This window comes from Mesocricetus auratus, unplaced genomic scaffold, assembly GCF_017639785.1.
Source record: "Mesocricetus auratus isolate SY011 unplaced genomic scaffold, BCM_Maur_2.0 Super-Scaffold_100676, whole genome shotgun sequence".
In the NCBI taxonomy this organism is placed as follows: Eukaryota; Metazoa; Chordata; class Mammalia; order Rodentia; family Cricetidae; genus Mesocricetus; species Mesocricetus auratus.
Genome location: NW_024429266.1, coordinates 149,622,308 through 149,635,350, shown reverse-complemented (window position 1 = coordinate 149,635,350; position 13,043 = coordinate 149,622,308). Strand labels below are relative to the sequence as shown.

At 44.5% G+C, this 13,043-nt stretch overlaps 2 protein-coding genes and 1 non-coding gene across 5 annotated transcripts in view; 1 reads left to right on the top strand and 2 right to left on the bottom strand.

Moving 5' to 3' along the window:
- Window positions 1-441: 441 nt before the first annotated feature.
- Hmces (5-hydroxymethylcytosine binding, ES cell specific) overlaps window positions 442-13,043 on the bottom strand; it is a 28,899-nt gene continuing 16,297 nt past the window's right edge. The window contains exons 6-7 of one of the 3 annotated variants that reach the window (XM_040738901.1): window positions 11,533-11,805; window positions 442-2,197 (exon numbers count right to left, since the gene is read on the bottom strand). In XM_040738901.1, coding sequence (XP_040594835.1) covers window positions 11,569-11,805 — 237 coding nt within the window. In that variant the 3' untranslated portion in view covers window positions 442-2,197; window positions 11,533-11,568. Of the gene's footprint in view, window positions 2,198-9,823; window positions 11,151-11,222; window positions 11,806-13,043 lie in introns of those variants that run through there. The other 2 variants (XM_040738902.1, XM_005071137.4) reach the window with 2 other exon arrangements.
- LOC121137064 (elongin-B-like) lies at window positions 6,408-7,612 on the bottom strand. Its single transcript, XM_040738904.1, has one exon. It carries the CDS (start codon window positions 6,819-6,821, stop codon window positions 6,423-6,425), a length of 399 nt encoding a protein of 132 aa, XP_040594838.1. The 5' UTR covers window positions 6,822-7,612; the 3' UTR covers window positions 6,408-6,422.
- Window positions 8,889-9,015, top strand: LOC121137353. Its single transcript, XR_005874607.1, has one exon. It is a non-coding gene; the product is annotated as a small nucleolar RNA SNORA61 (small nucleolar RNA).

Below are 13,043 nucleotides of genomic sequence, written 5' to 3'. Positions count from 1 at the left end.
TCTATGTCGTGGAATATCATCTTGAGATGTGCTAGGATTGCTTATGCTGTAGTGCATTTGTTTAATGATGCAATGATGTGTTGCATTCTTTTTTGTTGCATTTGTTTAACTCTGCCTGCCTAAAACACTGATTGGTCTAATGAAGAGCTGGATGGACAAATAGCTGGGCAGAAGAAAGGATAGATGGAGCTGCCAGACAGAGAGAATAAATAGGAGAAATCTGGAAAGAGAAGATGGAGGAGTGAGAAAGAAGGAAAGGAGGATCCAGGGGTTAGACACACAGTCAGACACAAGATAAGAAGGAAAGAAAAGAGATGCAGAAATAGAGAAAGGTAAAATCTCAGAAACAAAAGGTAGATGGGATAATTTAGGTTAGGAAAAGATGGCTAGAAATAAGCCAAGCTAAGGCCAGGCATTCATAAGAAAGAGTAAGTCTGTGTGTTCATTTGGGAACTGGGTGGCAGGTCCACCCAAAAAGTTTAAAGAGGAAAAAAAATAAAAACAACTACAGATCTGCATCATGGAAGGAGTGAAGCATCTCTCTTGGGTTGTTGCCTTTCACATGCTCACTGTGGCATGTCTCAGTACACACACACACACACACACGCACACACACACACACGCACGCACACGCACGCACACATGCACTCGCATGCACATTGAGCATAATTTCAAAATGGAAAAAAAAAGAAGTCCTGACAGTGATGTTCTGAAGGAGTCATAAGCTGTTGACTGCCACCAACTCGGGCTATGGTCTTGAGTATTTGTACTGCAATGACACGGTCTCTGTGTAGGATGCTCAGGACACAAGCGTATGCTGTATTTATGATCCTGGACACCCCTTTTCCTGGTTTCTTCAGCCCCATCATGACTGCCCTGCACTTGTGATCTGTTCTTCAGTTTGATGCTCCACTGCCTTTCTAACGTTTGCCCCACCAGTCTTCCAGCTTCTGCTACCTGCTGCGAGCATGGCCACACAGCCTGCAGCACGCCTCTTCTCTCTGCTGGCTGCAAGGGGTTCTCAGTCATCTCCACAAGAGGCATACCTGCAGTGAGAAATTCCACAGAGCCACTGCATCTGGCTGGAAAACAGAGTGATAGCACCTAGGCTTTGAACCATCTTTTGCTTACAGCAAGTGATTGTTACCTTTTGGGGTGCTCTTTTGAAGGAATGACCACGCCTTTGTATACTTGAGCCTAGAGAAGTGGTGCCAGCACTGGTGTCCCAGAAGCTTGGCAGCTGAAGGGGTGGTGAGGATCACAGTGTAGGGTCTTGTTCACTGGGCTCTAGAGACTAAGGAGATAACTGATTGAGGAATACCCTGTCCCTTGGAGAGAATGGGGCAGGCTCATGAGCAGTTGGGTCCATTGGCATAGGGGCAGGGAGATAGCTGTCAGCATATGAACAGAGAAGGGATCATTAAGAGAGAGAGTTAGGGTAGGTACCCAGCCAGTGGAGGGGTCTGGACTTGGAGGTGGTGGTTGAAGAGGAACAGTTTTCTGTAAAGGAGCTCAAAAGGGCTTAGGCCTGTAGGAGAGTGTGGGGTGGCCTGGAGGTAGGTAAGGGCGATAGGCAGGAGGGAGGCTGAAATAACCTGAGTTCAGTGGAGAGCTTGGGGAGCTGTTGTTTGATGTGTTCACTGGACCTCTCAGCCTTTCCCAAGGATTGTGAGTGGTATGGGATGTGGAGTTTCTAGATGTTAAGGGCTTTAAAACACCAGCTCAGTGACCCTGGAAGTGAGCGCTGGGCTGTTGTCCATTTGGATGGTCTGTGGCACACAAAACTTAAGGATGATGTGTTCAAGAGGTCCCTGAGCCACCACACCTGCTATTTCCCTGGAAGTGGGGAATGCCTCTATCCATCCTGTAGAGGTGGCAACAAGGGTTAGGAGACAGCAGAGCTTTTTATGCGTGGGCATGTAGGTGAAGTCAACAAAGAGGTAGCTGTATCATTTGTTGTTCAGTCTCTGTGTAATGGGAAAATGTAGAACTTATCTCAAGTCCTGGTTGGAGCAGTCTGTGAGCCTGCATCATCTCAGCTAGCCACCTTGAAATTGTCCTGAGCAGTTTGTAGTTCAAAGCCGATCTTTGGGTAATGTTATTCAGCTTAGTGATGATCCTGGTGGAATTGTCATTGTGGACCCCCATCCTCCTTTTAGAGACTTCAAAGGTCACTGTTAGTCATGGTCATGGTTCCCTGCAAGAAACATAAACATTTTAAATGTCTTATGCAGCAGAACTCAAAGAAGTTAAAGGACTGGGGCTGGAGAGATGGCTCAGAGGTTAAGAGCACTGACTGCTCTTCCAGAGGTCTTGAGTTCAATTCCCAGCAACCACATGGTGGCTCACAACCATCTACAATTCAATCTGGTGTATATGTAATAAATAAATAAATCTTTAAAAAAAAAGAAGTTAAAGGGCCATAATTTGTTATGTACATCCAGAGTACAAAAACCTAATTCCTAATTACCTTAAGAAAAGTTTTAAAGAGTCACAATAATACCAAAGAATTATGAGATTATCGGCAATAGAATAGTCACTAATTTTGGTTTTTCTTCTATCTCATATCAGGTGACTCTTCAAACATGATACAGAGATTTTGGATTTTGTTTTAACAAGCATGCTTGGGTTTAGAGAAGGAGAGAGCCATGCTCCAACTCCAAAGCCAGCTTTAATTCTTAATTGAACTGGCACTCCAACAAGACGATTTGCATTATGTGTCTACAGAGAACTGCAGATCTGGGTAGATTTATGAAATTGTATCCTGATGGAGAAGGGATATACCAATAGGCCAATTTACTCTTTTTATTGGGACATGTTCTCTGGATGAGTCATCTTTTTTCTCCAGATGTCTCATTTGTTCAGTGGTCTTCAAATTCCTTAGTTGTATGCCTTCATTCTCTGGAAAGACAAAAGCAAAACCCTGCCCAAACCATAACTTTGGGGAGTTTCCCTTTTGGCAAGTTATATCTGATCAAATGAAAAGCATTTGCTATTGTTATAAGTCAGTTTAAATTGAATAGTCACATTATTTGATGAACTGTCATCTTTTCTAATTAAGAGGTATCTCTTGTTCAAATCGAATCTTTATCAATTTGATGGAATCCATAGCTTTTCTTCTCCTGTGGAACCAACAGCAAAACCCCTTCCCCAATATAACACCTATCCTGGTTTCCATTTTGAGATCAACACATCTTTAAAGTATAAGTCTAATTTAATTCAATAGTTTTTTTTCTATTATCCAATGTCTTTCCGCAGCCGTTTGATGGGGTATGTCCTTCTGTATGCTATGAATACATGGTTCTCTTATTGATAAATGAACAAAGCTGTTTCAGCCAATGGACAGGCAGGATTTAGCCAGGCAGGAAATTCAAACAGGGATAGAGAAAGGTAATAGGTGGAGTCAGGGAGATATCATGTAGTTAATAGGAAGGTAGGATAGCTGGGCGTTCTCTGGTAAGCCAAGACCACGTGGAAATACATAGATTAATAGAAATGGGTTAATACCTAAAAGAGAGCTAGCCAATAGAAGCCTGAGCCATTGGCTAGTTAATAATTAATATAAGCCTCTGTGTGTTTACTTGGGATTAAGTGGCTGCAGGACCAGACAGGATAGAAACTTCTGTCCACAGCTATTGTTCCCTTCTCATTAGCATTCTGAAATTTTTTTTTTTTGGTTTTTCAAGACAGGGTTTCTCTGTGGCTTTGGAGGCCGTCCTGGAACTAGCTCTGTAGACCAGGCTGGTCTCGAACTCACAGAGATCCGCCTGCCTTTGCCTCCCGAGTGCTGGGATTAAAGGCGTGCGCCACCAACGCCCGGCAGCATTCTGAAATTTTAAAGTTAATAAAGCACTATGAAATCTATTTCTAGAGGTCTTTATTACTCATTTCTGTTTCTTAAGCATATCTTTTAGAGTTTGATTAGATGTTTCTGTAATTGCTTGCCCTGAAGGATTGTGAGGTATATCTGTAATATGCTTTATATTGTAATACACAAAAAACTGTTTCATTTTACTAGAGACATATGCTGGAGCATTGCCAGTCTTAATTTGTGCAGGTATCCCCATGATGGATATAACTTTTAACAAAAGTATGATTACAGAATCAACCTTTTTAGAACTCAAGGCAGTTGCCCATTGAAATCCTGAATGTCCTATGATATGGTGTACATTTTTTAATTTTCCAAATTCTACAAATTTCATTTCTTTGAGTACCCTTTGGGTTACTTCCTGCAGGTAGTGGGGCCTGTCTTGGAACTCGCTTGGTAGACTACGCTTGGTCTCGAACTCACAAAGATCCACCTGTCTCTGCCTTCCGAGTGCTGGGATTAAAGGCAGGCACCACCACCACCCAGCTGTCAGTTAACCATTTTAAAGGTAGGGGTGTTGGTACCTTTGAAAGGCCACCAGCTGTTGTGCCCTGTTCTTGGACAACTTGAATGGTCAGTAACTGTTTTTTATAATACATTTTAATATTTTCCCAGAAACATTTGTGAGTTTATGGTTTGTTTCTAAGATTGGGGAAGGCTAATCTGGGTATTCCATTGCTGTAACAAATCATGTCCCCATTAATGTATTGCTATGTTAGCCATATATGGCTTTAATTTTCTTCTCTGTCCTCTGGCTCTATACATTTCACCCATCTCATGCTTTGTTTTACCCAAGATAAAGTTACAATCTTTAAAAGATGAGTATTCACCTCCTAAAGAGGCCAACTTGGATGCCAAGATTCTGATGTCATTATTGTTACATGTGTCCCTGTGTCTACAAGACCTTCAATTACAATGTCATTTATTCATATTTTAAACTTTGGTTTTTAATCATTTATAGAAATTTGCCAAAATATTTGTTTTTATGGTTTCTCCTGAAGTTTTTGTTTTATCTTTTAAAGCTGTTCTATCATCCAGAGCAGTATGGTTTTCTACAATAGACATTAGGTCCTTTAATTGTTCTGGGGAGGAGTTTACCCCATAGTGACAGGGAATGACTGAACCAAATTTGATATAGGAGCCTGTGAGAGGCCCCCCCAAGGCATTTTTGGACTGCAAAATGTTACCTCATCTGTTGCTTGTTGATTTACATTCATTGGTACAATGTCAGCCTTTGCTGTACCTTCTGCATACTCTAGAAGGCAAGGGCCTTCTGTTTAGAAGAAACTGTTTCTAGAAATGCCATCTCTACAATTCCTTTTTAGGTGACCTTATTTGCCACAATTAAAACACCTGACATTTGGATTTTTCTTCAAGCCCCTGGAAGTCGCCTCTCCTATCCAAGCATCATCATGGTTTTGAGACTCAATATTGACTGTATCTGGAAACCATTCCTCTATGGGTGCTGATCTTGCCTTTAAAGGCCTGGTTATTTTTTTTTCATTGTGAATTAACATTTTCAAAAGTCAAAAATTCAATTATTATTTGTCTAGCTTCTGAATTTGGTGTTATTCTATTTACAGCTGAAGTCAATCTTTGCAAAACAAAAATCAGTGAAGGTTTCTTTTGTGCCTTGTATAACTTTAGTAAATGACTCAGTTCTCTTTCTGACTTCCTCACTTCTCAGTTCAAAACTGCTGTGCAGCATAGAGCCAGCTATGGTCATCATATAGAGACTGTCTTTGTGCATCAGCATAAATGCCCTCTCCAGGAAGTTGGTCTTGGGAAATTTCAATACCTCTAGCCGTACTTCCTTGTTCGATGGTCCTAGCCTCATCTTTCTACCAGGTCCTCCACTGTAATTGAGGACCAGGCTCCAATACTGCTGTAACCAAATCTTTCCAGTCTTGTGGGACAATTCTGTTACTTGTTGACTATGAATTTAACATTTGTTTCACAAAAAGTGAGTGCATGCCATATGAGACTATCACTTCCTTAAATCTTCTCCTCAAATCTACCTTTTTTTTTTTTTTTTTTTTTTTTGGTTTTTACGAGACAGGGTTTCTCTGTATTGTTTTGGCAAATCTACCCTTTCTACAGGAATCCAACCAGATTTTAACAGCCTTGGGGATAACTGTCATTTGGCAGTTGTTTCTGTAAGGTGACTGGATAAATTAAGGTTGTTTGTTTGCAAACCATGGGCTGTCCCTCTCTAATTTTATAATATAATGGTGAGGTTTGCTTTCCTTTAAATTCCTCTGTCTTGTTTGAATATTTCTTAAGGCTTGTTACTTATCAGTCAAAATGGCATTCTTTTCCTTTTTTTTTTTTTTTGCTTTTTGGAGGCTGTCCTGGAACTCGCTCTGCAGACCAGGCTGGCCTCGAACTCATAGAGATCTGCCTGCCTCTGCCTCCCGAGTGCTGGGATTAAAGGCGTGCACCACCGACGCCCAGCTGGCATTATTTTCTTTAGTAACTTTTTCTAAGACCTGTAACTTGGCACTCATATTAACCAAGTTTTTTAGGGATAAAACAAGAATTATCAAACTGATGTTTATAATTGATAGTGTTTCTCATTTTTTTCAGCATCCAAATCTTTATTGAGGAAATAGGTATCTAAAGGGGTGGGCCCAGGGCCCTCACTGCACAGTGTGTTCATGGCACTGCCTCCAGAATCCTGTGGCTTCATCACATCTGGAAGCCCTGGAGGGCTGGAAAAGGGCTCAATGTGCAGGGCTTCAAAGGCATCATCTGCTGGGAAGGCCAGGCCCACTGTGGCTGGGGCCTGCGGCTTTGCTGTCAGGCTAGTGAAGCCACACTCGCCCAGAGTTTTTCCGTCAGGGAGCTGGTCATCCTTGTACAGCCGCTGCTCATCCGGCGGCGCTTGAGGATGCCCTTGACAATGCGCTGCAGCATCCTCCGTGAGGATGGTGATCTTGTGGCGCCGGATCATGAGAAACAGCCCATCCCGGCAGCTGCTTCTGGCTCAACACGCTGGCACAGAGTGTTGCTCATTTTTTAACGTGGGAGAAATCTCTTGAAAAAAAAAAAACTCCACAAAACTCATTCCTCCCTTTAAGAATTCCTAATTGTGTCATCAAATCTGATGATGATGATGACAAAGGAAGGTGAGGCTGCCACTGCATAGCATGTCTGAGCAGAGAGCACAGGTGGTGCACACGTGACTGAGGACAGTTGCAGCTGCTAGCATGTAGCCATGAGCTGAGAGTGTGGTGGCTGCAACAATAGAAGCCTGAGCAGGTGTCAAGGCGGCTACCTAGTGTGGAGCAGCGTGAGGAGGAGTCCAAAGAATGCCTGCAACCCACAGGGGAGAGGGAGCCCGCTGTCTGAAAAAAACACACAGGGATCACAGGGAAGAAACTCATGTGCTGTGGTGGGAGTTGCCTGAACACGGAGCTGGCGGGTGCTGAGGGGCTAACCCTCAGTGTTTGCAGCCCAAGTGCTTGTGGAGATTCCTATAGAGAAGCTGTTGTGTGGGTACAGAGCGAGGTGAATGCAGTGGGTGGTAGCACCAAGAGATAGGTCCTGTGAGAAACTGGAGCCAATGGGGGACTGCGGGCGGATCCCAAGGCAGGGGACAAACACACCAGGCAGACAGAGCTTACAGGGAAAGAAGTTTTATTAGAAAGGGGGGGGGGAGAAGAAGAGAGAGACAGGAAAAGTCCTGTCTGCCCCTTCAGAGGTACAGCAGGAAAGAGAGAGAGGAAGTGGATAGAGTTTTCCTCTTAAAGAAACCTGGAAGTTGGGAGGGCTGGTGGAGGGGCAGGGGAGGAGGGGTGGAGAGGGAGCTGGGATCCACATGTGAAGCAAGCATGTTTCTAACTTAAAAAATATACTGAGAAAAAAAAAAAAAAAGAAACCTGGAAGCAACCTAGATGCCCATCAACTGAAGAATGGATACAGAAAATGTGGTACATTTACACAATGGAGTACTACTCAGTGGAAAAAAACATTGAATGGAACTGGAAGCAAGCATCCTGAGGGAGGTAACCCACTGGCAGAAAGAAAAACATGGTATGTACTCACTCATAAGTGGATATTAGACATAGAGCAAAGGATGACCAGCCTACAATCCACAACCCCAGAGAAGCCAGGAAACAAAGAGGAACTTAAGAGAGACATACATGGGCCCCGAGAAAGGGAAAGGGACAAGATTTCCTGAGTGAATTGGGAGCATGGGGAGGGGGGTAGAAGAAAGAGGAATGTAGAATGGGAGCCGGGAGGAGAACATGAGGGATCAGGAAGGTCCAGTTGGGGGAAGAACAGAGAAGCAGAGCAAGGAAAGAGATACCTTAACAGAGGGAGCCATTATGGGCTTAATGGGAAACTTGGTCATCTTGACTGGTTATCAAGAGTGCACTGAGGCCAGACCACAGAGCAAAAGAAAACCAGGCATTTGAGGTATACGGTGTGAGATAGCCCAATTTGGATAAATTTTGCAGTAGACACCCCAGGAGTGACTGAGAATTGGGTTTAGATCTGGCGTTGCCCATTTCCAAAGACTAGGACAAGGTGTCCCATGAGATTGCTTGGGATCAAGCAGTGAGATGGGGGTAGCCTTTGGGAAGGACATCTCCTAACAAAAAGTCCCTGGGAACAGAGAATGTCTCTGCTCCAGAATGGATGGCTTGCCCTGGTGTAGCCACTGCTTAGCAGAAGATTCTGAGGGTCCTGGACTCAGAGAGAGGTACCCAGTACCTCTGTAGGCAGTGGCTAGGAAATGGGTGACTTACCCCCAAGTTAATCATGTCTGGCACAGAGAAAGGTAAAGAGAGGAGTGGTTTTCCACGTGTTCTGAGGACCCGGTCCACCTGGCGTAAGGTCTTAACTCCTTCCAGATTTCCGCACCAATAGGTTTTCTGTACCCTGATAATAGCTGGGTTTGTGCCCGAGCATGGTTAAAAGCTGGAATGCCTGTCATGGGTCCCGTATACCACATTCAAGCCTGGCAGAGCAGTCTGCTTCCTTGGTCTGAGGTTTAGTTAAAAACAAAAGAGAACCCCTCTTCTTCCTTTTCCCATTGGATCCCAGGACTGGTCTCAATGTCCTAAAGAGGAAGGGCATCCTGAAACTGGCCTCCAGTGTTGTAGTCTGCTGCAGAGCGTGCAGGCCTGATTCAAACAGGCCCGGATTCGCTCTGCAAAATGGAATATCTGAGAATTAAAGCAACAGTGGGACTCTGGGCAGTTACAGCAATTGCTGATTAAATACTTGGGCGCCTCTTGCCTTCCAGCCTTTTTAAAGAGCTGGGTAACTAGTAAAAGGGTCTTTACCTGTGACTTTTGGTCTACAATTGGAAAAGTCACGGGAAGGGAGGGGCAGGCAAAAGAACAGCTTAATAGGCAGAGACTTGCAGCTAATGTTCTATGATTTACACACTGTAATTGGATCAAAAGGACTTTTTTTTGAGCAACAATAAAAGGACAACAGAAGATGTCCCCAGTTGGGTAAAGAGTGTGCTTCATAAGATTTACAACCTGGACCCAACCCTGGAACTCACAAAGAGGGAACTGACTCCACAGTTTGCCTCTGACCTCCACATGTCTGCTGTGGTACGAGATGCCTTGTTTTTTGTTTTTAAGAGAGGACGCTCCAGAGTTCAATAGACAGGATCAAACATTGGCAAGAAGGCAGGAAAAACAGGTCATATATTTCTTGAAATAATTGAAAATTTGGTGAGCAATTAGCAATGTCCAGTAAAGCTGATAGCTTAGAGAAAGTTAACAATGTGATGCTGGAGGTTTACAAATAAAACTATGTTCTCAGACATAAAAATGTAGCCTCCATCCTCTACTTGTTCTGGGATTACAGGTGGGTACCACCAGGGCAGTATAAAATGGTATTTATATGAAAGTGCTACTTGAACGAAAAGTTACCCAAGCATTGCATTCAAAGGCCACATCAAGGAATTTAACCAAAAGTAGCAAGAAGAGATAGTGATAAAAACAAAGGAGATTTATTATGTGATGCAAATAGACTATGTAATTCAGTGAAAGTTCTTGTAAATTATCTGAATTTTAAACAAGATGAAACTTATAGAAATGAGATCACTCTGTAAACCAGAGGCCACAGCAGAAGCACAGTGTGTCTGGACCCTTGATGTCCAGGATCAATCTACCTCCTCCACTGTTTGTTCCAGGGGAAAACCAGGAAAAGGTAGCCTGGGAAGGTGTGGTCAATGGGACCTGGAGGAACCTGGCCCTGTCCCCAAGGGTCCCGCCCACACTTGCTGGTCCCCCTCCCACTTCCTGCACACCTGGGAGCACTACAGCATTTGGTTCTGGATTGGCAGAAACCGGATCTCTTATTTGCATAAGGCCCTAGCCTGTACTGCCAGCATTACTGGATCCCAGGCAGCTGCAGCTGCCTCTGAAAAGGCAGACAGTGCCCAGGTTCCTAAGTGCCCATCTATACCTGAGTGGTCCTTCTCTGAGCCATTCCCTGTGGCTGCCCTGGTCTCTGCACCGTCTTCTCTAGGACCTTTGGGATGGGCCTCGCCCGGACACCAGCCCTTGCAGCAGGGGCAACTTGCCCCTATACTTATTAATAAGGTGAGCTGCCTGGCAGGCACAGGAAGTGCTCACAGGCACTGAATACTCCCACCTGCTCTCGCTTAGACAAGTTATATTAAAATTGGACCCACACAATTAAACAAACTTCTGGGCATCTGGACAAATACTTTCACTTTTTGCTAACAATAGAAGACAAGAGTGAAAAAGTGATTTGGTGCCAAGCAAGGCCAGGGACCCCACAGAACAAATGGCTGACTTGGTGGTTGGTGGGAGCCACTTCTCCAGCACTCCAGTTGTGGACTCCGGCTCTGGGCTCCTGCAGTTTGAGAGGCTGGAATCTGCACAGATCTAGGTGCTCACCTAGATCCTCCATTCTGTGCTAAGGGCAGGGTCCTGAAAGCCTCTGAACCTAGCTCTCCCCAAATCACTCAGTTGAGTGCAGCAGGCACCTTATGCTGGTTTTGAATTAACACACAGAGGACTTAAGTATTTATAGTGAAAGCTTGAACAAGAAGCTGCCATGCTAAGCTGACTCTTTGATGGATTTCCTCTCAGAGGGCCCTAGTGGCCCACCATTTTGTAGTAAAATCTATTCTTAAAAGCAAAACAGCCAGGGGAAACAAAACAAAACAAAAACCAGACAGGTGGTGGAAGTGGAGCACGCCTTTAATCCCAGCAATCGGGAGGCAGAAGCAGTCGGATCTCTGAGTTCGAGACCAGCCTGGTCTACAAAGCTACATGGAGAAACCCTGTTTGGAAAACAAAAACAAACAAACAAACCAGGGAAAACTGTTTAAGGGCAGGACTCTTGCCAGACAAGGTTTATCAAACATAATTTATTTAGGACAAAATACATTTTTTAAGAACTTAATTCTAAGAGAGCCCAGAGATTAAGAGTCTCCTTCCAAGAATACCTTAACAGGAGAGCTCCCAGCAGGACACAAGACTACCAGCTGAGCCAGGGTGGATAGAGGGCCCACAGGGCTGGCTAGGGCATCCAGCCTTATCTTCTCAGGCAGTCCCACAGTAGCCATGTTCCTCCTAGGCCCACAACTGTCAGCTGACATTGTGCTACCACCTTCCCAAGTGAACGGACACAATCCCAGTCAACTGGTGACAACAGTAACTTACTGTGTCAGACTTAGGCCTGGGGTGTAGGAGTCTGTACTAGCTGCGAGGCTGCTTGGTCACGGGTTCTTCCTCCTTCTCCTGCTTCAGCCATCGATCCAGGAGGCTGCTGGAGGTGCCTCTTTTAGCAGGCAATGAGCTCTTCTGCAGAAACTGGCTGGACCACTGCGGTACACCTGACTCATCCTTTTTGGGTGATTCAGGCGCTTCTTTTTTGGGTGACTTTGTAGCCAGCCATTGCATCATCCTTTGACTGCTGCCACTTGTCTTGGGTTCCTACGAGAGAGCAATCTCTTAACATCCAGGTCTGAGCTTCAGAGGAGAGACCACACTACAGACCTAGGAAGGAGCATGCAGCCCAACCCCCAACCTACACTTGCAGTGTTACCAAGGGTGCAAGTAAAAGGGCACTGACAGGAGGAGGGCTTAAAGACCAGAGGACAAGAGTCAGGGTGGAACTGCAGAGTCTTCCAAATGTGTAGAGAATGAAGTGCCTTCTGGGAAATTCAGTGACTCAATGGTTGGGAATGGGATGCTGGAAGAAAGGCTGTACACAGTCAGGCTCAACTGTTTCCCTGCTCGTATGTCTTGATGTCACTACTCCCTCTGCTGCCTGTGTGCCACACCCAGCCCTGAAATGAGAGGCTCTCTATGAGCAAACACACAGAGTACAGCCTATGATAGAAAGAGTATTGTAACGGGCAGTGGTGGTGAACACCACTGAACCTGGGATGCAGAGGCAGATGAATCTCTGAATTCAAGACCAGCCTGATTCATAGACCCCCAAAACCCACATAAAAGGCAGGGCAAAGCTATAACCCTAGGCAGGCCAGTCTGGTCTGCAGAGTGAGTTCTAGGACAGCCAGGGCTACACAGAGAAACCCTGACTCAATAAACAAAACAACAACAAAAGAGAGAGAGAGAGAGAGAGAGAGAGAGAGAGAAGGAAGAATACTGTCCATTCCAAGGTGAATTATGTAATTATATTAATTTTTTACATTTATTATGTATGAACACATATGGATATGCACTTGCCACCATTTGTATACAAAAACCAGAGGATAATTTGCAGGAGTGGATTGAGAAATCACATATGTGTTCTGGAGACAGAACTCAGGTCATCTGGCTTGGCAGCAAATGCCTTTACTTGCTGAGCTCTCTTGCTGACCCAATAGATAAAATTTTAGAGGAAAAAAAAATCAGTGTCAGGATTGCAAAATATTTCAGAGAAATTAGACAAAAAAAAAGAAAGAAAGAAAAACACAGTGACCATCAGTAAAGAAAACAAGGACTTATGGAGGAAATGCAGAAGCCCAGCATTCTGAGAGCATGTTGCTCCTGGTCCCTCCACACCATGGAGAGATGAGATGCTTCCCTGTGTTGATGGAGTCAGCTTTCTGATGTGGAACTTCCCTTCCCACTGCAGGCATTTGCCTGTTAAACACATCATCTGGATCCTTGCTAAATGCTGAAAAGTTACAAAGCACTGCAAGAACACTCTCAGATACTCTGGA

What these genes read in the sequence shown, in the direction of transcription:
- LOC121137064 (XM_040738904.1), bottom strand. Translation starts at nt 6,821, where the DNA reads ATGATCCGGCGCCACAAGATCACCATCCTCACGGAGGATGCTGCAGCG.